Source organism: Patagioenas fasciata, chromosome 1 (genome assembly GCF_037038585.1).
Source record: "Patagioenas fasciata isolate bPatFas1 chromosome 1, bPatFas1.hap1, whole genome shotgun sequence".
In the NCBI taxonomy this organism is placed as follows: domain Eukaryota; kingdom Metazoa; phylum Chordata; class Aves; order Columbiformes; family Columbidae; genus Patagioenas; species Patagioenas fasciata.
Genome location: NC_092520.1, coordinates 121,378,453 through 121,402,628, shown reverse-complemented (window position 1 = coordinate 121,402,628; position 24,176 = coordinate 121,378,453). Strand labels below are relative to the sequence as shown.

The 24,176-nt window shown below is 36.9% G+C and overlaps 1 protein-coding gene across 5 annotated transcripts in view; it reads left to right on the top strand.

Annotated features, from left to right (window-relative positions):
- MGAT4A (alpha-1,3-mannosyl-glycoprotein 4-beta-N-acetylglucosaminyltransferase A) overlaps positions 1-24,176 on the top strand; it is a 78,665-nt gene that overhangs the window by 30,528 nt on the left and 23,961 nt on the right. For all 5 annotated transcript variants that reach the window (XM_065854042.2, XM_071813634.1, XM_071813640.1 and 2 more), the window contains 7 exons: positions 2,786-2,953; positions 5,549-5,689; positions 7,701-7,834; positions 18,261-18,307; positions 18,908-19,021; positions 19,629-19,704; positions 21,103-21,217. In XM_065854042.2, the coding sequence (XP_065710114.1) occupies positions 2,786-2,953; positions 5,549-5,689; positions 7,701-7,834; positions 18,261-18,307; positions 18,908-19,021; positions 19,629-19,704; positions 21,103-21,217 (795 nt within the window). The remainder of the gene's footprint in view (positions 1-2,785; positions 2,954-5,548; positions 5,690-7,700; positions 7,835-18,260; positions 18,308-18,907; positions 19,022-19,628; positions 19,705-21,102; positions 21,218-24,176) is intronic.

Below are 24,176 nucleotides of genomic sequence, written 5' to 3'. Positions count from 1 at the left end.
GTCCTTGTTGACCTTCAGAAGGTTCTTGTTAGCACACTCTTGCAGCCTATCCAGGTCTTCCTGCAGAGTGACTCCCTTCTGAAGTGTCTGGCTCCCCACTCAGTTTGGTGTCACTGGCAAACTTCATCAGAGTACACTTGATCCCATCACCTGGATCACTTACGAAGATATAAGCAGGACCCCACTCATGACAGGTTGCCAGTTTGAACGGGAGCCATTTACCACCACCCTCTGTGTGTGGCCCATCAGCCAGTTCCCCACTCACTGCAGATACCACTTTGTCTAGACCATCATGTATCAGTTTCTCTAGGAGGCAACCCCACATAAACTGATCAGGTTACTTTGTCATGTTGTCAAGTGCGATTTGCCCTTGATGAATCCATGCTGGCTGTTCCAAATCACGTGCTTCATTTGACTTGTCGTAGCTCCCAGGAGAATTCATTCCATAACTTTCCCAGGGACTGAACTAAGACTGATGGGTCTGTAATTTCCTGGATCCTCCTTTAAGCCCTTCTTGTAGATGGGGGTGATTCTATGATTGTTTTACAGTGCCACAGTTGGGATCCTGTGTTGTTTGATTAAAAACTGCCATGATAAAGTTTACTTCTACATATATACTTTCACATTTCTTTAAAAAGAAATGAACTCATTACCTTTTTTATTTTTGACATATTAATTGTAAATTTAAAGTGTTATAAAAGCCACCTCCCCCTGAAAGTATCATCTCCTCAGTAAGGGATTTTTATTGGCAGTTCTTGATATGAAACTACAGTTGTTTTGTCACGTGATAAAACTGCATTTTCAGTTGACCTCTAAGTTTCTTGTGGTTTTACAAAAGAGCTTTGATTTACTGTGGAGTTACAAGGGTCCTATAATACCAGTTGATGTACTACCTACCTGAATTAGGGAGGTAGAAAAAATCTTAATCTCTGTTTACAACTGAGTTTAGTAATAAGATATGTCTGATTTTGCATTACGGAGTTTGCTAAGTGGAGGTGGCAGAGGATCTACTACAGTTCTCCACTGTTTGATGGATTCCTAAGTGAATTGTTCCTTCGAGGCCTCTGCTGTTCTTTCAAACACCAGAGTCATCAGAGCACTGTGCATAATGTGCTGATATCTTTAAAGTAAGTGTAAGAAGACAGTCTCTGTCAAGAATTTGTCTAAGTCAAGAGAGGAAAACCTGAACTCATCCTACTTGGGGTGCTGGAGTCTGAACCAGAGATTCCATAGGGTTCTCACCATTTTCCCAGGAGAAATACAGACTCTCCCACAGACAAGTTGAACCTTTTCAAAGCAGAAAGAACAGAAGTCCAGACTTTGCTATCTTGTACTGTGAAGAAAGACAGGAAGGGAGATCTGATGATACAAGCTGCTTTCTGAGGCTATACACTGATATTGAAGCCCCCAGTAAAACTTCACCTGTCCTTTGGTTGCTCACCTGTTCTTCCCTATTTAGACAGAAATTAACAGGGATCTATATAAGCTGCCATAATCCATTCATTTTGGGGAGGGGATATTATTCACATACTTGGGTGATGTCTATGCAATACAATTCTCTATTCATTTAGCTGTTAAAATGTTTTGTAACCTTACTGTAACTAGTACGCATGGTTCCAAGCAGCCTTCGATTTCTTTGGATTATCATTGGCAATTAAGAAATGTCCTTCATGCCAGGTACTCCAGAAAATTTTCCTGGCCTTTGCAATACTGCTGACTAAAGCACTAAATCCTGTTTTAATAGCAGTCTAGATTCAGTCGCCAGTGTGTAGTGTGCCTAGCACTGTGTTGTGGGCCAGCATCTGTGTTCTTGGTTCGTTGGCACAAAAGCAATAGCCATTTGGTTTTAATGAGAAAAGGAAAATAAGACTGGCAAGCAAAATGTTTTTAAGAGGTAGTGAACTATGTTTTTATTTTTCTGTCTTCAAAACACAGGGCATTTTAGCTAATTATGTTTTCTAAACATAATCAGAACACTAAATCCCAACTACAAAAAAGAAAATAGATGTAAATTGAAAGAAGTTGAAGGAAATGCAGCATATTGACAAGGGGAAGTTGACTGTAATTCCTTTTTCACTCTGTGTTACTGTAGTGTAGCAACAGGAAGAGATTGCTTGCAAAACTACTTCCTTACCATTGCAATACTAAAAGGTTGGGACTGAATAGGTAAATATCAGAAAAAAGATATGTCTATAGATGACAGCTCTGTGGCTGGAATATTGATTACAAGGTGTAAAATCACTTAAGGTACTCTATTCTGTACCTGTAGATTGGGTGAAGGAGAGCGATGGTGGTGAGCAGAAGATCTGAGGAAATTACCAATAGGAAGAAGGAAAGATGTACAACCAGAGATACTTTATATTGTTGAAATATTGTTGAATTCTACTCATTCTTATAAGGTATTCAGAGGGGGCTTTCAAGAGGCATTTTTTGTGCTTTTGTAAGGCACCACTCCTATTCTGTTTCTTCAAATAAAGGGTTTCAGGAAAAGATTCAGAATTACCTTGCGATGCTGTATGATGGGGACTCAAATGTTGCCCCGTCTGTGGGTCTGGTGAAGGCTGTACCCCTCTCAGTGCCTGCTTTGCACCCCTGTCTTGTGCAGCTCACTTTTCCCTCTGTATGCTGTATGAATGCTAACCTGCCTAACTCAGGTGGGATGGTGCTGGGCTGTGCCTTGGTTGAATTTCAGGTGCTGCATAGCTGACCCTTGCTGGATCTGTCTGTAGATGTTTGTTTCCAAAAATAACCAGAATCCTGTTTCTTTTTTTTTATCTCCCTCTAGAGAAGTTGATTGCATATCAACGGGAATTTCATGCTTTGAAGGAACGTCTTCGTATAGCTGAGCATCGCACTCTGCAACGCTCTTCTGAGCTGAATGCTATCTTGGAGCAGTTCAGGCGTGCAGTAGCAGAAACAAATGGGAGTAAGAACACAATGAATAATTTTTCAGGTACATTCTATGATTGAGCTATTTTATATAACTCTGCACTACTAATATCTCTTCTTATTACTATAGAATAAGAAATGAATACCAAGAAAGCTGAATGAAACTGTTCAGCAGTGCAAATAAAGAATCTGTAATAGCTTTTATCTGGTGGGGATTTTTTTTGTATATGTGGGTGTTTTTTGTTTGTTTGTTTCTTTTTCCAATTTCTGTTCTTAATGATGTACCCACTCTTCATTTTTATGACTTAGGCATGGAATAAGTTTTCAGTCCCCAAACTTCCAAAGTTTGAAACTTCTGGTTACTTATTTAACATATGGAGTATATTTTGACAGTAATTTCCAACTCTTTTTAAATAGAGCTTGAGGGAAGAGGTGAGCAAACAGTATTAAAGAAATGAATGAACTTGCAGCAATTAGAATATGTTTAAAAGTCAGCTGGAAGGTATAAAGACATACAGGTTGTGTGAGGTATTTGTTAATGATTAATAAAATGCACAGATAATGTCCTTTTTAATAAGGTGATTAAATGTTGAACTGGTAAAGTCTTCCATTACTTTTCACCCATTTCAGAGACTGATGCTCAAGTTTACTGAGAGCTGTGTTTGGTGATATGAGAGTATGCCAAGTTAACTTTTAAAATTACATTATTACTGCTTTAGTCACTCTGACGATTCTAGATGGAAAATGAATAACAAATAAATATAAACTTTCTAGCAAGAGGTCTGATTTGGTAGGTGGCAGAAACTTCACTGTATTGGCTTAATGAGGAATATAAACCCAAAGATTTTTGCAAAGTAAAAAACTGGATCAAGCTTTTTGAATCTCTTATCTACTTGCATTAGTGCTATGGGTTGCTATCTTCTACAGATTTTTTTTGTGGGGGGAGAAAGGTTATAATCAGAGGCCCTCAGTGCTGTTAAGGACAAATTAAGGATTAATTGCTCTGTCTGACACTAATGGCCTGTCCGGTCTGATCTCTGTATTTCCTTGGAGCTCCAGGAATTGTATGGATAAAGGTTATATTTTAATAGTCTTTGACTCGTCTTCCTCATCTGTTTGTATGGTTTGCTGTTAAAGCGAACAGCAATAGAGGAAGTCATGTAAGTTTGATACTGAATTTATGATTATTACCGCATTGATTTCTAGAAATGAGTTAACTTCTCGATAGGCAACATACTCATAGAGAGATATTTTCTTCTGATGCAGCTGAAGTTATTGATTCACATTTTAAACTTCTTACCATGTCTGGATCCAATCTGGGACATCCTCTTTTTCCATGTGGAGCTGTGAGAGGAAGTCAGCTGCAGTCTGAATTCCTGAGCTTTTGCACTCAGAACTTAGTATTGGATAGATTTTTATGAAGTTTAATGTACTTAAGTATACATCATACTATGTAGTATTTGCTGTCTTTGAAGCTGAGAGGATTCCAGATTGTTTTATGTAAATCATTGTTCATTTATACAAAGAGTTTTCATATTTTGAGAGAATATTTAGTCCGGCTTTTGCATTTGAAGCTAAAGGAAGTGTTAGCAGGAAAAGTAAAATGTACCTGTATTGGAATCTATAAAAATAAGCATTTCTGCTTATGGCATCTATTGATAAAGCATTTTTCAATATTATAAGTGATTAGGAATTTAGTTTCACCCAAAAATTAATATCAGAACAAACCAAAACTCACAATAGAACTCTTCCAACTTTGTGGAAGCTGCATTCAGAATCTGGGAGTATTGACATTCATGGTATTACTTTTCTCACTTCTGCGCAATTCAGTTTTTTTCTCAGAAACCACGAGTACAGTTTTTTTACTGAACTTGATATTGTAAAGCCAATAAGTTTGCAAAGGTCCATATGCTATCATATTTGTCATTTGGAATAAGAGTTGTTTTCATGCTTGATGTAAGAATATCAACACGCACAGCAGGGGAATTTAAAACCTGTTATTTGCAGCTTTGAGGACCACCTGGATATCCTGAGAGGCAGCTATTCTAGAAGGAGAAGGAATTATTTGAAGTACTCTAATGAACTAAATTAAATTCATGTTAGCATTCATTCTATTGCAGAAATATTAAAAACCTTAGTCGAATATTTAATGCTGTTTTTGTTTTCTGTCTATATGTGCAACATATTCCAATATGTATTTGTAGCTTTGAAAAGTTATTTGCAGTAGCATCACTACATGGTGATGAGCTCCAGCTTAATAAGCTTCCCATTTTGATCCACTGGGGGAAGAGAGAAAAAAAACAACAAACAAACAAAATCAACAAAAAACTAAAACCAAAAAATCAAACAGAAACCAAACAACAACCCCCCCACACCTAATAAATGAAGCACTCTTCTGTGATTACACACTAAATCTTGTATGATTACATAAGTATTAACTCTATCTGTAGCAAGGTTACTGAGTGGAAAATAATCTTGGCCGTAGTTTAGTTAGAAAATCAAAAGGAGAAAAGACTTCCTTTGTACACAAGATAAAATGCTTCAGTAAAATGCATCGTTTGTTCTGTTCCTGTGTTAGGACCAAGATCGGAATTTTGTATTATTTACCACTTCATGAAAACTTTGTTTCTTGCATTACTGATTTCGTGTATGTTTGCAGATGAGACGCTGAAATTGTTAAAAGAGCTAACAAGCAGAAAAACTCTTCAAGTGCCAAATATCTATTACCATTTGCCTCATTTGTTGAAAAATGAAGGAAGCCTTCAACCTTCTGTGCAGGTTGGCCTTGGAAGGACAGGAGGTATGCTGATACGATGTTTCTTTAATGTTTTATATCTGGAGAGCTTTCTAGTTTTAGTAATATTATTTACTGCACTACTTGGTAGATCAAGGACATCTTATTTAACTTGTGTGATACCAATATCTCTTAGAATTCGCACTGAATCCAAGATGAAAGGAGTTTGGCTTCAGCTTTGCTCTTTTCTGCATAATCTCCATCACACCCCATCCCATATTAAGGTACACATTAAGAAGCATTTAGTTTGGATGAATTTTTTGTAACTAAATAAAAGGGAACAAAGCTCAAGATTCTAAACAACAGATTCTGAACTGCTAATGGACATATCCCTTAGGCTTTTCAGATTTGTGAGGCAACCATGCATGGATATCATTATTTTAGTTTGATGTTTCTGGCCATTTGAGCAATATATTTCAAAGTATAACATAGAGTTGGGAGAACTAGGATAATCAGATATGTTTGCATCAATAAAATGTGGACATTCTTTGGAGAGGAAAAAAACCAGTGTTGTGCTGAGATACTGTTGATCCCTCTTTTTTCTAATCCTCACAAATTAGGAGCTTTGTTCGTTAGGATAGCTCCATGGAATCCCACTCTTGGAACTCTAGAAAATCAATAACATAAAGTCCAACCAAGCTGACATACCTCAAAGGATGTTTATGTGTGCGTCTCTAAGCTTGAAGGTGCCACCAATGAATCCTTGTTTCTCTGTGTGCCATCTGATTTGAATGACTTGTGTTACTGTCCACTAGGCCCTTCTTTTTTTAGTTTTCTCCCCTCCTTTGCTTTTAAAAGAAGCATTAGTTACTCCTGGCCTGTATTTTTTTCATTACTTCACTAAGTTTGATTGCTTCTTCCTTTAACAGAAGGCATGCCTGTGTGACGAATGTGCGGGCTCAAGGCACAGGATTATTTTTCTAACTATGAATATCGTTTATTTCAATGTTGTTATTTAGGAAGGAAAAGACTTATATTCCTTTATTGTTTCAAGTGGAACCTGTACTATATCCCACTGGGAACATATGACAGAAGTTTGAAATTACAGAATAGAAATTGGAATCAGATTTATTGAATTTTTAAAAAGAGAGGAAATTACAAGTTAAAATTATTTTTCTATCTTCTTCTTTCCTGGTTGCTGTGCTTGTTTTAAAACTGTGTTTGTTTTAAAAATTCAGAGCTTATTAATGTGTAGTTGCTAGGTGAAGCAGGCTCTATAAGGAAGGATAAACATTTTTAAATAGTTGTTTGATTTCATATATTTATGATGTGGTAAGTAATCTCACACAAATGGCTTGAAACGCTGATGCTGACTTCATGAAGTCTGCTTTATCCTGTTACTGCGTTCCTGTTGCTCTCTGCTGTGCTCCTGGTGGGCAGCCAGCCCTGGGTACAGCCTGCGGTACAGAAGAAAGACTATGGGAAAATTAAGGAACATGGGGTTCAAATGGCCAGCTGAAAAATGGTGTTAATTGTGTTGTAGCTGGGGCCAGGTTGCTTTGCTTTTGACAAGAGGTTTCAATGAGGAGTTTCCAAGCAATCCAAATGACCTGGACTTTTTCTAGAAGAACCCAAATCAGGTGCAAGGAAAGTAATAGTTTTTTTCCAGCAGTGTCATTTTAAAAGACGACTTTAATAAGTTAAATACTCGAGTTGTGAAGAATGGTTATACCAATTTGAAAATAAAACTAAGTTAGGGAGTTTGATCCCTCTGTAGATCTTCGTGCACCTTATCTGATTAATAATATGGTTGTTGATTATTACCCATACCATAGTCTGGCATGTCTCAGATTACTTTTTTTTTGTTTGCTGTGTTTCCTCTGAGTGTTGATGGTGATTATGTTAATCATGCTCCTGATGATGGGTGGTATATTTTTGAACTATTTTTAATTACTGTTGTTTCCATCTTCTGACTCTTAGCATTTCTTAAGCAATGCTTTATTATGAGACAAGATTTTTGTTTTCTGTGTTGTGTATGACATCACTGAAAGTACATTTCTGGTTTGTTTGATTTCAGTTTCCATTGTAATGGGAATACCTACAGTGAAAAGAAAAGTCAAGTCATACCTGACAGAAACTCTCCACTCTCTTATTGATAAGCTGTCCCCTGAAGAAAAACTGGATTGTGTTATGGTTGTCTTTATAGGAGAGGTAATAATGTAAATATTTTTATACAGTTTCTAATACATATTCTAACAGTCTTTAACTGCAAGTACCACTCCTTTCAGGAATTGATAAGGATCTACTTTTTTTTTTTCAAGATGTAGACAGGTGACTGTCTTCTTCCATGAAAAGGAGACAGTCTTGTGTTTCTGAGAGAAACAATCCTGAAGAGCTCAGCCTTTTCAGTTTATCAAGGGAACAGTGGACATGGATTCAGTGGACGGGTTATTTTGCAAATCTTCTGATGCTTATACCTAGTGACAGGTATATTCTTTTAATATCAAAATAATGGCTAAGGTACTCTGATGTTTTAGGGAGGATTCTTCCCATTCTCTTTGTGCTTTTGCTTAGTGCTTCCTCTAATGAGTGCTGCAGTTTGAAATATTAGGGACAGATTGTTACTGATTTTATTTTCTGGACAGTGTGGATATTTTAAGTCCAGACTTTTTCATGGATTAATTTAAACTGTGTTAAGTTGGACATTTTGGTTAGGAAATGACAGAATGCTTTCAGAAGTAATTCTGTTGACTGCTGGGAATTGTATATACTTATTTTGGTCTGTTTGTTTTTCTCAGAAGTCTGACTTGGAAAGTGAGAAATTTATATATATATTTGACCTTCATCCATCTTAACCATATAATGCTTTACTGAAAGTGATTTATGGGTTCCATAGATGCAAATTTAAATCCTCAAGTTATAGCTGAGAAAACTGTTTTAATCCTGACAGCCAGTGTCCATTCAGGGATGAATCAGTGGAAAATCAGACAGGCATTTTAATACTTCTATTATCAGCATGCTTTAAAGCTTTCCTTGAAAAGTTTGTAAACATTTTACCTGTACCTGAGAACTGATTTTTATGGTTTCCTGATATAAATTGCCCCGTTTTCATTTTCTTGACAGTCAGTCAAAAACTATTTGTCAGGATAGATCTGCTTTTCTGCAGAAAATGCCCTTAAAACATCCGTTGGTTAAGAATACCAAGAGAACAGAATTCATTATGAATTCCTGTAACGCTGAGTTATTCTTCACTGTATTAGTTGGAGTCATTTTATTGCCTGTTAGTGTGGCTTCTTTTCAAGGTTTAAAAGTGAAGTTTCATTTTGTTTTTCTTAAGTAGGTCTGAGCTTTGCAGACTGTTTGTTATCATTGGATTCTCTGTCTTCTGCAAAACCTAGGAGTGAACAGAATCCAGACTCTGTCTCCAACTGCACGTTTCTCTTTTTGCCTTATACAAGCCATATTGCTATACCCAAGTTTTCTATAGCAAAATAACTTTCTTGCTTTGAGGTGGTGTGGAATTCTCTTTCATCTTGGGAATGATTCTGCAAAAGTCACTGTGAAGCAACTGAACATTTTAACCTGGGAGCTGTTGCTTCTGTGCGCAAGGAGATTTGTGTGGTTTACTCCAGAGTGGAATAGTTACCCTCTGTATCTTATCTCTTTGTCTGTCTCTTTGAGACCAGCATTATGTGCTTACTCACATATCTGCTATGGGCACTGCGAGCCACGAATGTCTGGGAAAATTGGAAGAACCTAAGTTTAAATTCTTGTCCTCTTATTACCATTCCTTATATTTGCTTGTATTTATTTTTCTTTATCCAATTTTATGTTTTTCTTGCTTTGCTCTTTCTTTGACCATGTTTTATATTTTCTTAAGTTCAATATCTTAGAGTTTGCTTTGTAATTGCTACAAGGAACTCTTTCAATGAACAATATGGTACAGTAAATACTTCATCTTGAACTATGCCATGTTTTTTCTGAGTTATGCAGTATATTTCAGCTTCCTTCTGCAGGATGAAAAGTGTAGGATTTTAAAGCATTTTCTCTGGCTATTTGGAGGAAAGCCTACTCCTCTGGTGGGCTTTTGTTTTGCCTGAAACAAAAGGAAGAGCTTTATCTTTTAAAACAGCTTCGTCTTTGGGGTTTCCTAGCCTAAAATGTGTTAGACTATTACTATAATTAACATGTGTGCATTAACGAAGGCTTTTTTAAAAATACATTTGAACTTCGAGCAACTATGCTTGTATTAAAAACGATGGCAAAAGTTTCTGAAGAAAGGTATGGCCTTTGCTCAACATCTCTGCAGTTCACGTATAATAAGAAATGGTCATAGCGTGAGATTAGGTTATAGTGCTAATAAGCTTAAAATTACTATCTGTGCTTTGCCTATAGGTTGTACCAACAAAAAAAAGGCACAAGACTTTGAAAATGTATTTACAAGAAAATTATGTGAAAAATAGTATTTTAGAAGGATTTTAGTATTTTCTTGCTGACTTTATTTGAGAAATCAAATTGACAGTGTTTGAGAAGCATTACTGGGAGCCATAGTCAGGAACCGTAATCTCTTTGTGCTAAGCACCCTAAAAAACTCGTTTAATCCTGCTATTTTTTTAGCAGCTTAATATCACTCTCTTCTTGTAAATTTGACTTTTTTTTTTTGCTAGAAAACAAGTTGAAAATTAACACTTATGGCCGCCTACAAACAGCACGAACGTGTGTAAACAGATGTGCTAGTAAATATAGATGTTATGGTTTCTAAATAAAGAGATCTGCATATTCATTTGCTGTATGGATACTTCTCAGTAATGTAATTATACACAGTAAATTTCCATACTGGAAGTTGAAGGAATTCTAAAATATCTCAGATGGTGTGATATCTAATCACCAGTTCAAATAATTACTAGAATTGCTTGACAGTAAACTGTGCAACTGTCCCAGTAACTGACATATGTCTGTCTTCTTCAATTTGTTAAAATAACTTTATTGCAGAATAATTTGCAGGTATTCATTAGGATGACTACTAAATAGTCATGATTCATTATGCTTCTGTAGTTAAAAATCTTTTTATTCCCCTTCACTATATGGCTTGTTTATAGGCACATCAGATGACTTGTTTTAAGTGATTCAAATCTCATAATCCTGCTCTGTATAAGAGCTTGCTTTCAGAATAGGTCCTAGGTTTAAGAAACTATTAACTCCAGATTTAAGTTATTGTCTAGTATTTTTATTTAATGTGGTTTGTAATTAACATGGGAAACATGGTTTTGAAGTACTTCACATCATCTTAGTGAAATAACGTACATGTATATGTGTGTACATGTATATGTGTGTACATGTATATGTGTGTACATGTATATGTGTGTACATGTATATGTGTGTACATGTATATGTGTGTACATGTATACGTATACACACAACTAAATTTGAGACAAAATACTTTTCTGGTATCTAGAGAAATTTATTTTTTTCCTGTGGGGGATCGCATTTACCGTGAAGAAAATACATATTAAACTTGTTCTAAATATATTACAACTTATTGTCAGTCCACTTCATTAATCAGTGACTGCACTTATCATGGTCTTTTGTACAAACAGTAATCAGTGTATGTTGGAAAGACTAGGTGCCCTTGATTTGATCAAAAATATCAGGAAGACAATTTCAGTAAGAATCAGAAGACACTACAGGTATGCAACAGCATTTTGCTAATTCTGTATGCTACTGATTACATCTGGTTAGGAAATAATAAAGCAGCCATTTGTTCTTGGAGCACTAGTCCACATCTTGCATTTTCTTGCATATTATAATACTTATTCAAATGTTACTCTGTTTTATGTGTGCAATTCACTTAGGCTAGAAAAACTTGGATGTGTTGAGCATTTTTTTACTGTCACTGTGTCATCTCTTTATGTAAACAGTGACTACTAAATTAAAATATGTTCACCTTCAGTAGTGTTTTCTCTGTCTTCCTTTTGTGGAGAATCTTTTTGTTCACTATTTCTTTGGAAAAGAAGCTGTTTGGGTCAGTGTGACACAAGCACTTGGTAAGGTACCATCCTGTGTGCTGGTATGATCAAAGCCTGAGTGAGTTAAAGACTGAATGCACATACTGGGTCAAACCTTGCTGAACCTGTTTTGGATGAATTAACATTGGAGTACAATATTGACAACTTCCCCAGCAAAATAAACACACCTGTATTTTCAGCTCTTCTTCCTCTGGGACTGAATTATAGATCTCTTCGATCAACAGATCTCTTGATAGAAAACAGAAGAGTATTTTGTCTCTCTTGCTGTCAACTCAGAGGTATTAGTATCATCCCAGCTTCAGAGATCTTCCGTTCTTTCCACTAATTGTTGAGAACTTGAGAGCCACCCCTTCCTGGAACTGCCCCAGAGAGCGTATTCCTAGTCCTCAAAAGATCTGACCGCACATCTCAAATTGGAGAAAGACCAGTAGATCTTAGCATATACATATGTATGTGTGTAATGTATATATTTTTAAAAAATCAAAGCTAAACAAGGCTGTTGTGCCAAATGATATGTTTTCTTCACTAGGTAGTTTTGAAGGCCTATAAAAATGGTAGCCTTTGGTTTGGACATCTCACTCAAAACTGATCAGGATGAACACAGCTTCTAGATGTGCTGCCATCTCTTCTATCTGGAAGGATAGCTTGGCCTGTCAGTGAGAATGTGAGATATTTAAGCTGATGTTGCAATCTCCATTCCTTTGGCATCTAAGCTTTGGTGCCCAAAGAGTATGGGCTGCTGATACTGGGCACCATCATAGGACTTTACACTCGTTTTTTCATGGCAGTGACTAGTAAAGTTTTTATATGAGATTATACCAGTGGTAAGAATCTTTCCTAGATCTCAGAAAAGATTCTTGACAGGATTTGAAAACTTCTATATACCTGAGACAAATTTATTATCTCAGCACAAAGATAAAATTCAGGATCATGCTCTTTTCTCAAGCCTTAGACCTGAATGACTGAAATACTTGTCTATCCGTAAGACACCTTCTGAGGTGCACCCATGCCACAGTAACTCTGTTGCTTCTGGTAAGAGAACATCACTGTTAATAGACAGTTGTCTGAGCTCTTTGGTAACATGTAGTGTATTTGTGAGATGGAAAGTGACAGTAATACTTATTTCAGAAACATAGTAGTAGATGACTTTATAACTGAATGACTGACTGAACTGACACTGAGTTTCGGACATCGCTATAAACTTTTGCTACTGTGGTCTGCATTGACCTAAAGATAATGAAGACAAATTCCTTCTGTCCTCCAAATAAAGAACATATATCATAGAAGGGTGCTTTTGACTGTATGCAGCAACTGCCTGTCTTCTTCTGGAAAACAAACCATCTAGACCAGGAGTGTCAAACTCATTTTCACTGGGGCCCACATCAGCCTCGCGGTTGCCTTCAAATGGCCAAATGTAATTTTAGGACTATAAAGGAGTAGTTACATTTACATGTACTACAAACCAGGCTTCATCTGTAATATGCACAAAACTAGTAGAAGGCTATATGACACTAGTATAGCATTTTGAGAAACAGTCCACCTTCTGTTATTCTTGAAGGTGGTTGGGTAGGTAGGATTCAACAATACAAAACTTCTTACAAGAAGAAATCTTGGTTTCATCTGACAATTGGGTAGCTGTTCATCAGAACTTTCTAACCTCTTGTTTTGTCTGCTAACTAATATATTTTCCTACTTTGCTATGCACACACTCACTCATAGAAATCAATAAAAATATTAGAAAGTTTATTGCTGCTCTGGTTCTTTGTGTGTTTGTTATGAATAACAGTGTTTGTTCAGACAAACCTTAGAATAATGGCAATTGGAAATGCAGCCTCACCTAAACTGGAGAAGGTACTTTATAAAATTGTAGGGCAGCATCTTACAAAACCAGGAAATTTCTAAACTTATTTCACTGACAGTCTGAAACTTTAGTTCGTTCCACAATGGACTCTGAGTTTTCTTTTAGAGATATTCACTTCTGCTTCTTTATCTTGGGTCCCAAACTCCTAGGGATTATTTAATATTCAACCTTAAGAGTTTCACTAAGGAAAAATTCTGATTTTGTTATTGTCTTCTGATTTGGTAGACAGAAACATTCATAGCTGTAGTCTTACAGGTTGTGCTGTGTTGGTTGGGATCACGAGTGACATTTCCTTTCAGTAACTGCAAACAACACTGATAGCACGAAACAGAATTTAAATTCATCATAACTGCCTCAAAATCAACCTAGTATCTACCAAATGATTTGCACTGGAAGCCTAAGGAACAGTTACACTTTGTCTTTCATGAGAGACTTTCTTTTAATTAATTTGGATTTGTCTTGACCTGCTTAAGGTTCTTGGAGAACACAAGGATATTATTCCTTCATGTTATATATAGTTCATAATTATTTTCAGCAGTCTCATGTTCTACAGGTTGATAAAGAGGACCTGAGGTCTTTCTTTATCAAGACAGTAAATGCTTTCTTTCTCAAAAATGGAGAATAGATTTTAGTCAAGAATAGGGTGTGTGTTTTTTTTTTTTCTGTCACTTTTCAGTTACTAGCTGAATTTATTGATATGCTTGGAAGATCCTTAGGCTAGAGCAATTATCTGGCTATTCCAGATTTCCTTCCATTGCTACTCTGCAAAGTGTTGCGGTTTAACCCCAGCTAGCAATTCAAAACCACAGTATCCGCTCACTCACTCTTCCCACCACCAAATGGGGAAGATAGTAGAAAGGGAAGGGAGAAACTCATCGATTGAGATAAACACAGTTTAATAAAATAACAAAATTCCAGTCCCAGGAAGCAGCACCCTGGTCTCGAACAGCTGATCCCAGAGAGAGAAGAGAGAAAAAGTCAGAAAGGCCCAGAGGCCTCTGCAAAATGGCAGGATGGCAAAAGGCTGAACTTAGAGACACTCCTGAACAGAGCTCCACCAAAACGGAGCAGGAACCAGAATGGGTCTCAGTCTCCCTCTAGTTGCAAAATCCGCCTCTCTTTAAAAAAGAAGCATGATGCTAATGGCATGGAATATTATTATTGATCAGTCTGGATGTCAGTCAAGCTCCACCCCATCTCTTTCCCCCCCTTTCCAAGCTGCCTCACACCTGAGGGCAGAGCGGTCAGAAAGGCCTTGGCTCCCAGACAACAGCAACTAAAAAACATTAACTCTGTCCTGGGGTGTTATCTTCTTGTTCTCAAACTAAATCGAAGCAATGACTGTGCCGGCTACAAGGAATCACAGAAACACAGAACTTTAGGGATTGGAAGGGACCTCAGAAGATCATCTAGTCCAATGCCCTTGCCAGAGCAGGGACACCTAGATGAGGTTACACAGAAATGTGTCTAGGCAGGTTTTGAATGTCTCCAGAGAAGGAGACTCCACAGTGCCCATGGAGTTCCTGTGTTCTGTCGCCCTCACTGAGAAGTTGTTTCTTCTCAAATTTAAGTGGAACCTCCTGTATTCCAGTTTGTATTCATTGCCACTTGTGCTGTCATTGGTTGTCACCAAGAAGAGCCTGGCTCCATCCTCATGACACTCACCTTTTACATATTTATAAACATGAATGACGTCACCCCTCAGTCTCCTCTTCTCCAAGCTAAAGAGACACAGCTCCCTCAGCCTTTCCTCATAAGGGAGATGTTCCACTCCCTTAATCATCTTTGTGGCTCTGCACTGGACTCTCTCCAGCAGTTCCCTGTCCTTCTTGAACTGAGGGGCCCAGAACTGGACACAATATTCCAGATGTGGTCTCACCAGGGCAGAGTAGAGGGGGAGGAGAACCTCTCTTGACCTACTAACCACCCTTCTTCTAATACACCCCAGGATGCCATTGGTCTTCCTGGCCACAAGGGCCCAGTGCTGGCTCATGGTCATCCTGCTGTCTACCAGGACCCCCAGGTCCCTTTCCCCTACGCTGCTCTCTAACAGGTCATTCCCCAACTTATACTGGAACCTGGGGTTGTTCCTGCCCAGATGAAAGAAGGAAAGGTTTCTAATTGCATGACAAAAACTTGCTTTCAGTCAAAGCTAGCACACAAAGTCTTCTGTATAGTTAACTCTTCCCACGGGTGTAGGCACAATTTGATCAAATTTGTTGCACATTTTCATGTTTATTTCATGAGGTTGTGTAAAATAACTTACAAATGCGACCTTCCTGGGACATGTCCAGAGTTGAAGGATGTTGGCAAGACCCCACTTAGTGTTAGGCTGAGTAACAAGAGGAGTTGGTTTCCTCTGAAAATTCTGGTGTGGAAAGGTGGCAGTCAACCTGCTGTTCTGGGGGGAAGAGTTTGGTGTTGAAATTCTGGTTCAGAATGTCAGATGCTGCTAGTAGATATAAATACAACTGCTTATTTAGAAATAACAGCAGGATATCAAATTTTTAGTGCATTTGGTCGTGTGAAAAATGGCACCAACTCTTTTAATCTCAGTGTTCTTATTCATTCAAAAAGTGACATCTCCTTTTGCTTTATGCTGATGCAGTGATTCTTGATTCAGAAGCAAGGTTACCTGCTAAACCAGCAGTGGTATTTGCCATATCTCGTGTTCAGTGTGGCTAGACCAGACTATCTTGACTTCATGTGACAGCAGCACAGGTTACAATACGAGGTTGGAAGACTCCAGGCTGTATCTCTTTAATATGAAGCTATTGTGGTTGCAGCTCTGACTGGGAAGCTGCCAACCTTGTGCGTGAAGGACACAAACAAATAAGGAGAAGTATTATTCTAGATGATTTTTTCCCGATTGTGAATGCATTCTGTATAAGTGTGGAAGGTTTTAAAAGCACTAGCAAAGCATCGTGGTACATCTGCAGAATAGGTCAAAACTATGTTCACTCTAATGAGACTTGCACTAAGGCACAGGCGTGTGACCAGATGCATACTTCCAATTGGGATGAAGTTGGCATTTATTTTAATCTCTGGAATACTATATGGAAACAAGCTGTGTTTCTGCTCTGTGCATGTATATATATGTATATATTAAAATATTGAATTTTTCTATGCAATTACAGAATGGACTATTTAACAAGCATTTGAGTTATTAATGCTAGACTGTGTAATTCAAGTTTGGCATACCAACTGGTGATTCGAATTGTCTTTCTCATATGCTGACCGAACAAAAAATTCTCTATATTTTATCTTTAAGTGGTCTGAACAAAAGGAAAAAAAGGAACATTTTGTTAAAGATGGATATACTAAAATTGTTTCTAGGTAATCACTAAGTCACTGATTTGCAACTGTTAGACACAGCAGAAAAAGTTATGTCTTAAACTCTATTCCAGTGATACTGTGTGTTAACAGTCCATATGTGTATTTAAAGACTTAGTGATATGTTTAGGTCCATATGGACTTGTGAGTCGCCTTGTGTGGAACTCATTGCAGGATGAGTTTTAAATTGTGAATGTCTTATCTGCTTATTAGAGCATCTGTCCAGCTCTAGACATAGCACTTATGAAGAAAATAGGTATGACAAATTTATTACAATATTTCTACTTACATATTCTTGTGGCATTTAGAACCTGTTTTGGAAGAAACATACTGTTGTCCTTTTTGGAAAAGTGTGCGTCACTGGCATTATGTTGGATTTTATAAAAATAAGTCTTTAAAAATAGGAATGGTGATTTTTAAGATCAAAGGGTAAGCATCTTTATTAAACAAGATTAGTAGTTCTATAGAAATGATTGGGAGAGATTTATTCTCTGTATAATCCTTTAATGATCCAAATTCATCAGAAAAAGTATGATCTGTTCCTTTGTTTCCAGCATTTCAAAGGCAACTATTTCTGCAAAATCCTCATGAGCCACCGGAATCTGGGTAGATTTATAGACTGTAAATTTTCTTTTGAAAACTGATAAATAGCATGTCATATTATTAGATTAGGAAGTATAACAAAAATTAGGGGTTTCAGTCACATTCCTGAGTTCACAAACTCTCTTTTCCTCATCTGTACCAAATGAAAACGCTGAGTAATTGACTGGTTCTGGCAAGTTAGATGATCTAGTGTTTGTTTTTTTTTCCTAGAATGTTACCATTTGTATTTTAACCAACAAGTAATTTTTAGAATCTGTGCATCTTTAAGAATTGGGTGATTGTGAAGATTGATATTTCCTCTGATGCAAAAAAGCAATTCTAGTCAGGAAAGCAGCGTGTTCATGACTGGCTGTGGTTAGGACATCCACGCTTTAAATGCAAAGTTTAGGAGATGTATTGTTGAAAGAAGAGTGTGTGTTCAATGCCCTGTTTTACAGAAAGCTTTCCTTGGTAATAGTTTCATATGTAGTGTTATTATATAACAATAGTATGAATTGCTCAGTGATCATTTTGTCATTAAGAGCACAAGAGATTGCAAGAAAATACCAACAATTGGGTTAGAACTGTCTGTTAAGTGCAGATATAAAGCAAATGCTATTCCCCTCTGTTTACAAAAAAAAAAACTGTTTCTTCTCCCATTAGGCATAAGATAGTTACGTGTTTGATGTGCTCCTATGTTTCTTATAAATCTTACATGCTGAAGCTGATATTCAAGTATGGTTACCTCCAACATTTATTTTACTGGGCTCTTTGAAACATAGTTCCAAAAGTATTAAGTATTTTATTTGTTTTTTTGTGTTTGTTTTTCTTCCAGACTGATCTTGATTACGTTAACAGTGTTGTTGCAAGCCTGGAAAAAGAGTAAGTTGTAGCTTTAATGGGGGATTTCTTATTTTATTAGTTTGCTTTTTGTGTTTTTTTTTTTTTTTTTTCCTAAATCAGGTTGTGATAAGTAATAAAATGTATTCTGGCAATGTAAGATCATGGATTTTTGTTTCTTGGGGTTTTGGACTTTTGAACAACAAAGTAGTAGATGACAAATTAAGGGGCAGTGGATTCAGTCAGTTAAATTTTAAAACAATAAGTGGGATTAAATTATCTGGTGCAACATAAGCAGATGGAATTGTTTCAACATGAATGGAAATTTGTGACATCTGTGTTAGAGCTTTGTATTTCATATGTTCAAAGAAAACTATAGAAAAAAAGATCACTAGGTTCTAGAAAAAGAAAGCAAAAGAAGTTATTAGAATTTAGTTACAATTCTGATTAGTGGTCAGGAGCCTATACTGCTCTGAAAAAGATGCTAAGGAAAACAGTACTTTTTATGTACTAGTTTTATTTTACATGCCTTGTTAGAATCAGTCATTGTAACCAGATGTAATAACTATACAAACAGAAAGCAAGCAGGAATTCTACAGAACTCAGATCTTTTATGTGACTTTAGGATGTTTCTGTTGACAGGTTTTCTACAGAGATTAATTCTGGCTTGGTGGAAGTAATAGCCCCTCCTGCAACTTACTATCCTGACTTGACAAACTTGAAAGAGACATTTGGAGACTCAAAAGAGAGAGTGAGGTTAGTTTATTCCCCCAGATCTTTTCCCATCTCCTCCCACACCTATACTTTAGTTGTTTATGAAATGGCAAGTGGGATGTGAATTCTTGAAATGTTTTCTTACTGTAATTCTTGGAAGTGTGGGGATGCTAAAAGTGCTCTGTGAATCCATCTCATTCCTATCTGCATGCTGTTCTGTGCATGATCGGAGCCTAATGCTATGCTTGGTTGAATTAATTTAGTGTTAAATTTTGGGAAGAGAACTGAGACATTTTTCCTGTATGTAAACTTCTTTGTTCACTCTTTTTCTTCCTGAAATGCGGTGTAAACCCCAGTAACTCCTGCTGAATTACCATTTAAAATGCACATGTGTTTTTAGTGGAATGTCAGGTAGTTTTCACAAAATCAGATTCAAGTTAAACCAATTTTATTTCTGTATTAAAGCATAAGGCGAAAGCTCTGTTCCTTTTTTTCAGACAGAGGATTTCCTGGGGGAACAATGCCAAAAGCAGCTATCCTAATATTTCACTAATATGTGTCATTCATCATAGTGAGATTTACTTTGCATTGCCAGTGTGTGTTGAAATATCTTTTTTTCACGATGCTTAAGCTTTTAATTTTATTTCAGATGGAGAACAAAACAAAACTTGGATTATTGTTTTCTTATGATGTATGCCCAGAAAAAGGGGGTTTATTACATTCAGGTAAATTTATCTTTGTTTCAAGACAAGTTTTCAAATGGGTCTCCAGAAATTATGTTGTTGGACACATCAGAAGGACCTACACAGAACAGAGAGAACTAGATTCCATAGTTGAAGGAGGGCATTAAGTATGGAGATTATAGTACATCAAGGAATAATTTGCAGAGGACACTGCCCCTGAAGGAGAAAGTAATTTGTCCTATGTGATGTTTTTTATCTTAAGATGCTTAGTAAAAAAAGTGAAGGAATGCAGACAGCTTAACTACTGTTTTTATCTTGTCCCCTAAATGAGTTACCATTGGGTTACCTACGCAAAAAACAGCAGCATACTTTTGATTGAAAATTGAGCTAAAATCCATTTTTAGTATACTTTATTTTGAGGGCAAGTGCAGCGTCACTTCAATATGACTGTTGTATATAGATACATTTCCAATGTGTGGTTAGACTGGTTTTCCTTTCTCAAAGAGGTTTTAAAGAAAAGAGTTAAGCAATTCTTCTTAAATTGAATTTAACTCAAAATTATTCCTATTACATCTTGCTGCTTTAAAGTAAGAGCATTACCTACGGGTATTACAGATTTAGTGAGTAACTGCACTTATGATCTTTATTTAGATTTTGGGACTGTGACCTTTGGGTATAAAGCCCCACTCATCTCCTCTAGTTTTTACAAAGCTATGCAAACTGCTTGCTGAGAGCTGCTGGAGACTCAGCCCTCCTGGAAGGAATGACACGAGACAGTCATTTCTTTTTGTGCCAGCACAAGGGAGAGAGCATGAATGCACTAGGAGAAAAGACAGAGAAGGAGGATACTTAAAGCAGTGACCTGCACTTACTATGAAGTAAAGGGATTGTAACACCCCATCTTGGGAGTTCTGCTACCCGGAATAGATGATTAGTTTGGACCGTGCACCTGTTCTGCTGCTGGACAGCTAAAGCCAGGTGAAGTGAATCCCACCTCTGTAGATAACATCTCATAGCTTCTTGTCTCATGGGAGAAATTGTTTCAGTGTGTGAGTAAACAGAGTCACATTTGCATACAAATAATACAGATATTCTACTTGTTCTGCTGATGGTGTCACGTAGTCTAACATGATTTCATGGATGATTTTTCTCTGAAAAGCTAGAAAAGCAGTGTTCTGAAATTATGAGTTAAGATACATTTGTGGATTCTTACTACAGAAAGATTCTGGCTTAGTTCTCCACAAAGACAGACTGCAATCCCTGCAATAGTTACTCTTGGCTATAGTGTCTAGGTTTTATAGCAGTGCTTGCATATAGAAATATATGGCTATGTGTTAGCAATATATTATAAATCAGTATTTCCCAGCTGTACTTTTTCCTATTGCTTTGCTGGTGCTTTTTTAAAAAATTTATGTTCATATCACTGCTACCTTCCTCTAGCTTGAAGATGACATCGTTGTCAAGCAGAATTATTTCAGCACAATAAAAAATTTTGCTCTTCAGCTTGCTTCTGAAGATTGGATGATTCTAGAATTTTCTCAGCTGGGTTTCATCGGTAAGAAAATGTTCACTTTAGTAGTTTGGAAGAACACATTCATCCTCAGACTGTGAATTAATAGTGATCTGACTTCAAAGCTATCTTCTTTGTGCTGGAAATAGACCGAAAAGTAGAAATTCATTTTTTAGGAACTCTGGTTTAACTCATTCTTGTGTTGTTTTTTTGTTTTGTTTTGTTTTATTTTTCAGTTGTTTCATGTACTTTTGCATGACTGAGATGAACTCAAAACTGTTGGAGAAGAGGGCATTTTTATAACCAAAAGTTAATTGATTTATAAAAATATTAATACTAACAGTCAAACTGCAAGGAAGGACTTATTTTGAATTTAGCTGCCATTGAAACACAACTGACTAAAGAAAAAGGCAAGAAAACTAACTCCACGTAAAACAACTTCGTTTGTGTTTGTGCCAAAATTTCCAAGAATCATCAGGCATCGGTTTGTCTGGGATGCAAATCCTGTTCTGTCTCTACCTTTCTGTTCCATCAAGGAGAAGTTATGACAGTCTTTTCCTTCTTGGGTGTAGTTAGTCTGTTGTTTGCAATGAACAACAGGGAGAAGAGCTAATGCACCATCTCAGGCTGTTATGGATTGAGTACCAGGGTGCTGTTAAAATTACTTTATGGTTTTTTGCTCTTACACAAAGAGGTTAAGTGTCCCCCCGAGAGGGACTGGACTTAACAGAAAAGCAATGAAAGAGAAGTTTAAGAGATTTTACAAATCAAAAGGTTATTTCATTACCACAGTGATGTGTCATGATCTGTTTAAAAGCTGGAGATCTGGAAGGAAAGATCAAAAGCGAAGTCAGACTTGGAGGTTCCTGTATGTAGTCAACACAAATGATTCCAATGCAGATGCTATACATTGAGCTCAGAACAGGAAGAAAATCCTACATGTAAGGATAAAGTGCAGTCCTGAGTTCTGTCATTCTCTTGGAAATTCTTGTTGTTCTCTTGTTTTTACTTTGGATCTACTTTCCAGAGAACAGCTACATTTTTAGCTCAGTGCCCCATAATGGTAGCACTGATGTCCCAAAACCAGGGTTCTGTGACCTGGTGTGCAAAAAAAAAAAAGCCAAATCATAGCACAGAGATGGGATACTGTTTATTACGGAGTTGTACAAGCCTTCATGCTGCAACAAAGCCAGCATACCAGAAAGAAAAGTGACAGCCATTATATACAAAATCTTATCTCTGCTCAGGGCAGTCCTAAAGACCCAATTGGTTACGCATTTGCATATTGGTTACATAATCATTTTAGTGTATAATGAGCAATGTTCAGCTAAAGGACACTTTATCCACCAGGTATGTGTTAAAGCAAGACTCAAATAATTGTGCGGGCTTCAAAATGTCTAAAGCTGCAAGGTCAGTTCATGCTTAGGTATTTTGCAATAACTCTTAATCTTGTCAGACTGACGTAAAACTGAAAGGATTTATGTATCTGTAGGTTAGCAATTGCAGACAGAATTCATTCTTTTAAGAATGAAGGCAACACTGAGAACTGAGAATGTTGTCACTGTGTGAATGGCAAATTCTATCCTGTTTCCAGCTCAGCATCAGGTGTGCTGCAGAGACAATAGTTCCCTGGCTTTCAGGGTCTCAGAGATTCACCTGAGTAGAAAGGAAAACAGTAGTTATCTCCCAAATATGCTCTGTTAGGATACTTCCTATGTTTGCCTGTCAGTCTAACTGAGAGAAACGATGGAGTGAAGGAGAGGAAATGGGCAGAGGGACCTGGCCAGCATACAGCCAATCTACTTGGTTGCCTTGGGCTACCAACAGAAATGAACTGTTGCTGAAATAGTTATGGGACTGGTTTTGTGGCTTTGCTTCTACTTTTGAACAGTTTAACTTAAATTGTGGGCTTAGTTGTTGTTAGAGTTTTAGCTCCAGTCCTAATTGCACTTTAAAGGTAGATGCTGTATGAAGTTCCTGGGCTACAGAAGTAATTTATGTTCATTCTATGTTTGCTTAATTTGCTAGTAGAGTGTACTTGCTTACAAATTGCAGTTTTGTAAGACTGATATGTCAAAACAAGCATAAAAACAACTTACAGTTTTGGAAAAGCACTGTCTACCCCATGTAGATGTCATTTCAGATTGCTTATTATTTGTGTATTTCACACTCCTTTCTGTTCTCAATTCTGCTATAGAGAGCACAGTGTCTAAGCCAGAGAGGTTAGGTAGATAGTTCTTAATACTGAGATTTGGCTTAATCACCCACACAACTGTTTAAAAATATTTTTAAGTCATTTGTCTATACTGTCTATATACTTTTTTCAGTGTAGCCTCTGAAAATAGTTGTAGTTGAATTTAGTTGTTAGCTCCTGCTGCTTGCATCTCTGTTCCTTGTATCGTATTTTCTTGCCTCCATTTAATTAGACATCAGTAGAATTTCAGATGCATTTAGCTATGGCTACGCATCTTAATGTTGCTTTTCTACCTAGAAAATTAAATCAGGTTGTTTTTGGGGTTTTTTTGTTGTTTTTTTTTTTTCCTCCCAATTTAGCTACTTATCCTGCCTTTAAGCTTTGGGAGAAAAATTAGTATTCATGAAAGTAACTAAAACTTCTGGCTTTGAGGTACATTGGTGTGCTATAACCATATATTGCATAAAAATTTTATGCAAGTAACGTAGATTTGCCTCATCTCTGCTATCCCTTTATGGATCTTGATGCAGACTGATGCTATGGTAATTTGGTAATGTGGATAGCTATAGAGAAAAGCGAAAGTAGTTGTTTGTAACTGGGGATGAATTTTATGTGTAGACATCCAAGAGAGAAAGTAGAGTACTGAATTGCCTAGATGCTACTGATTTAGAAATAATCTCTAAAAACGAGAGAAGTGGCTGATTTGCTGTAAGCTATTGGAAACCTTGATCAGCTTGCAAGTTTGCTAGGTAAAAATGGTTTTTGTCATAGTGTAGTTCTGAACTGAAAATCTGATTTATGCAAGTACTA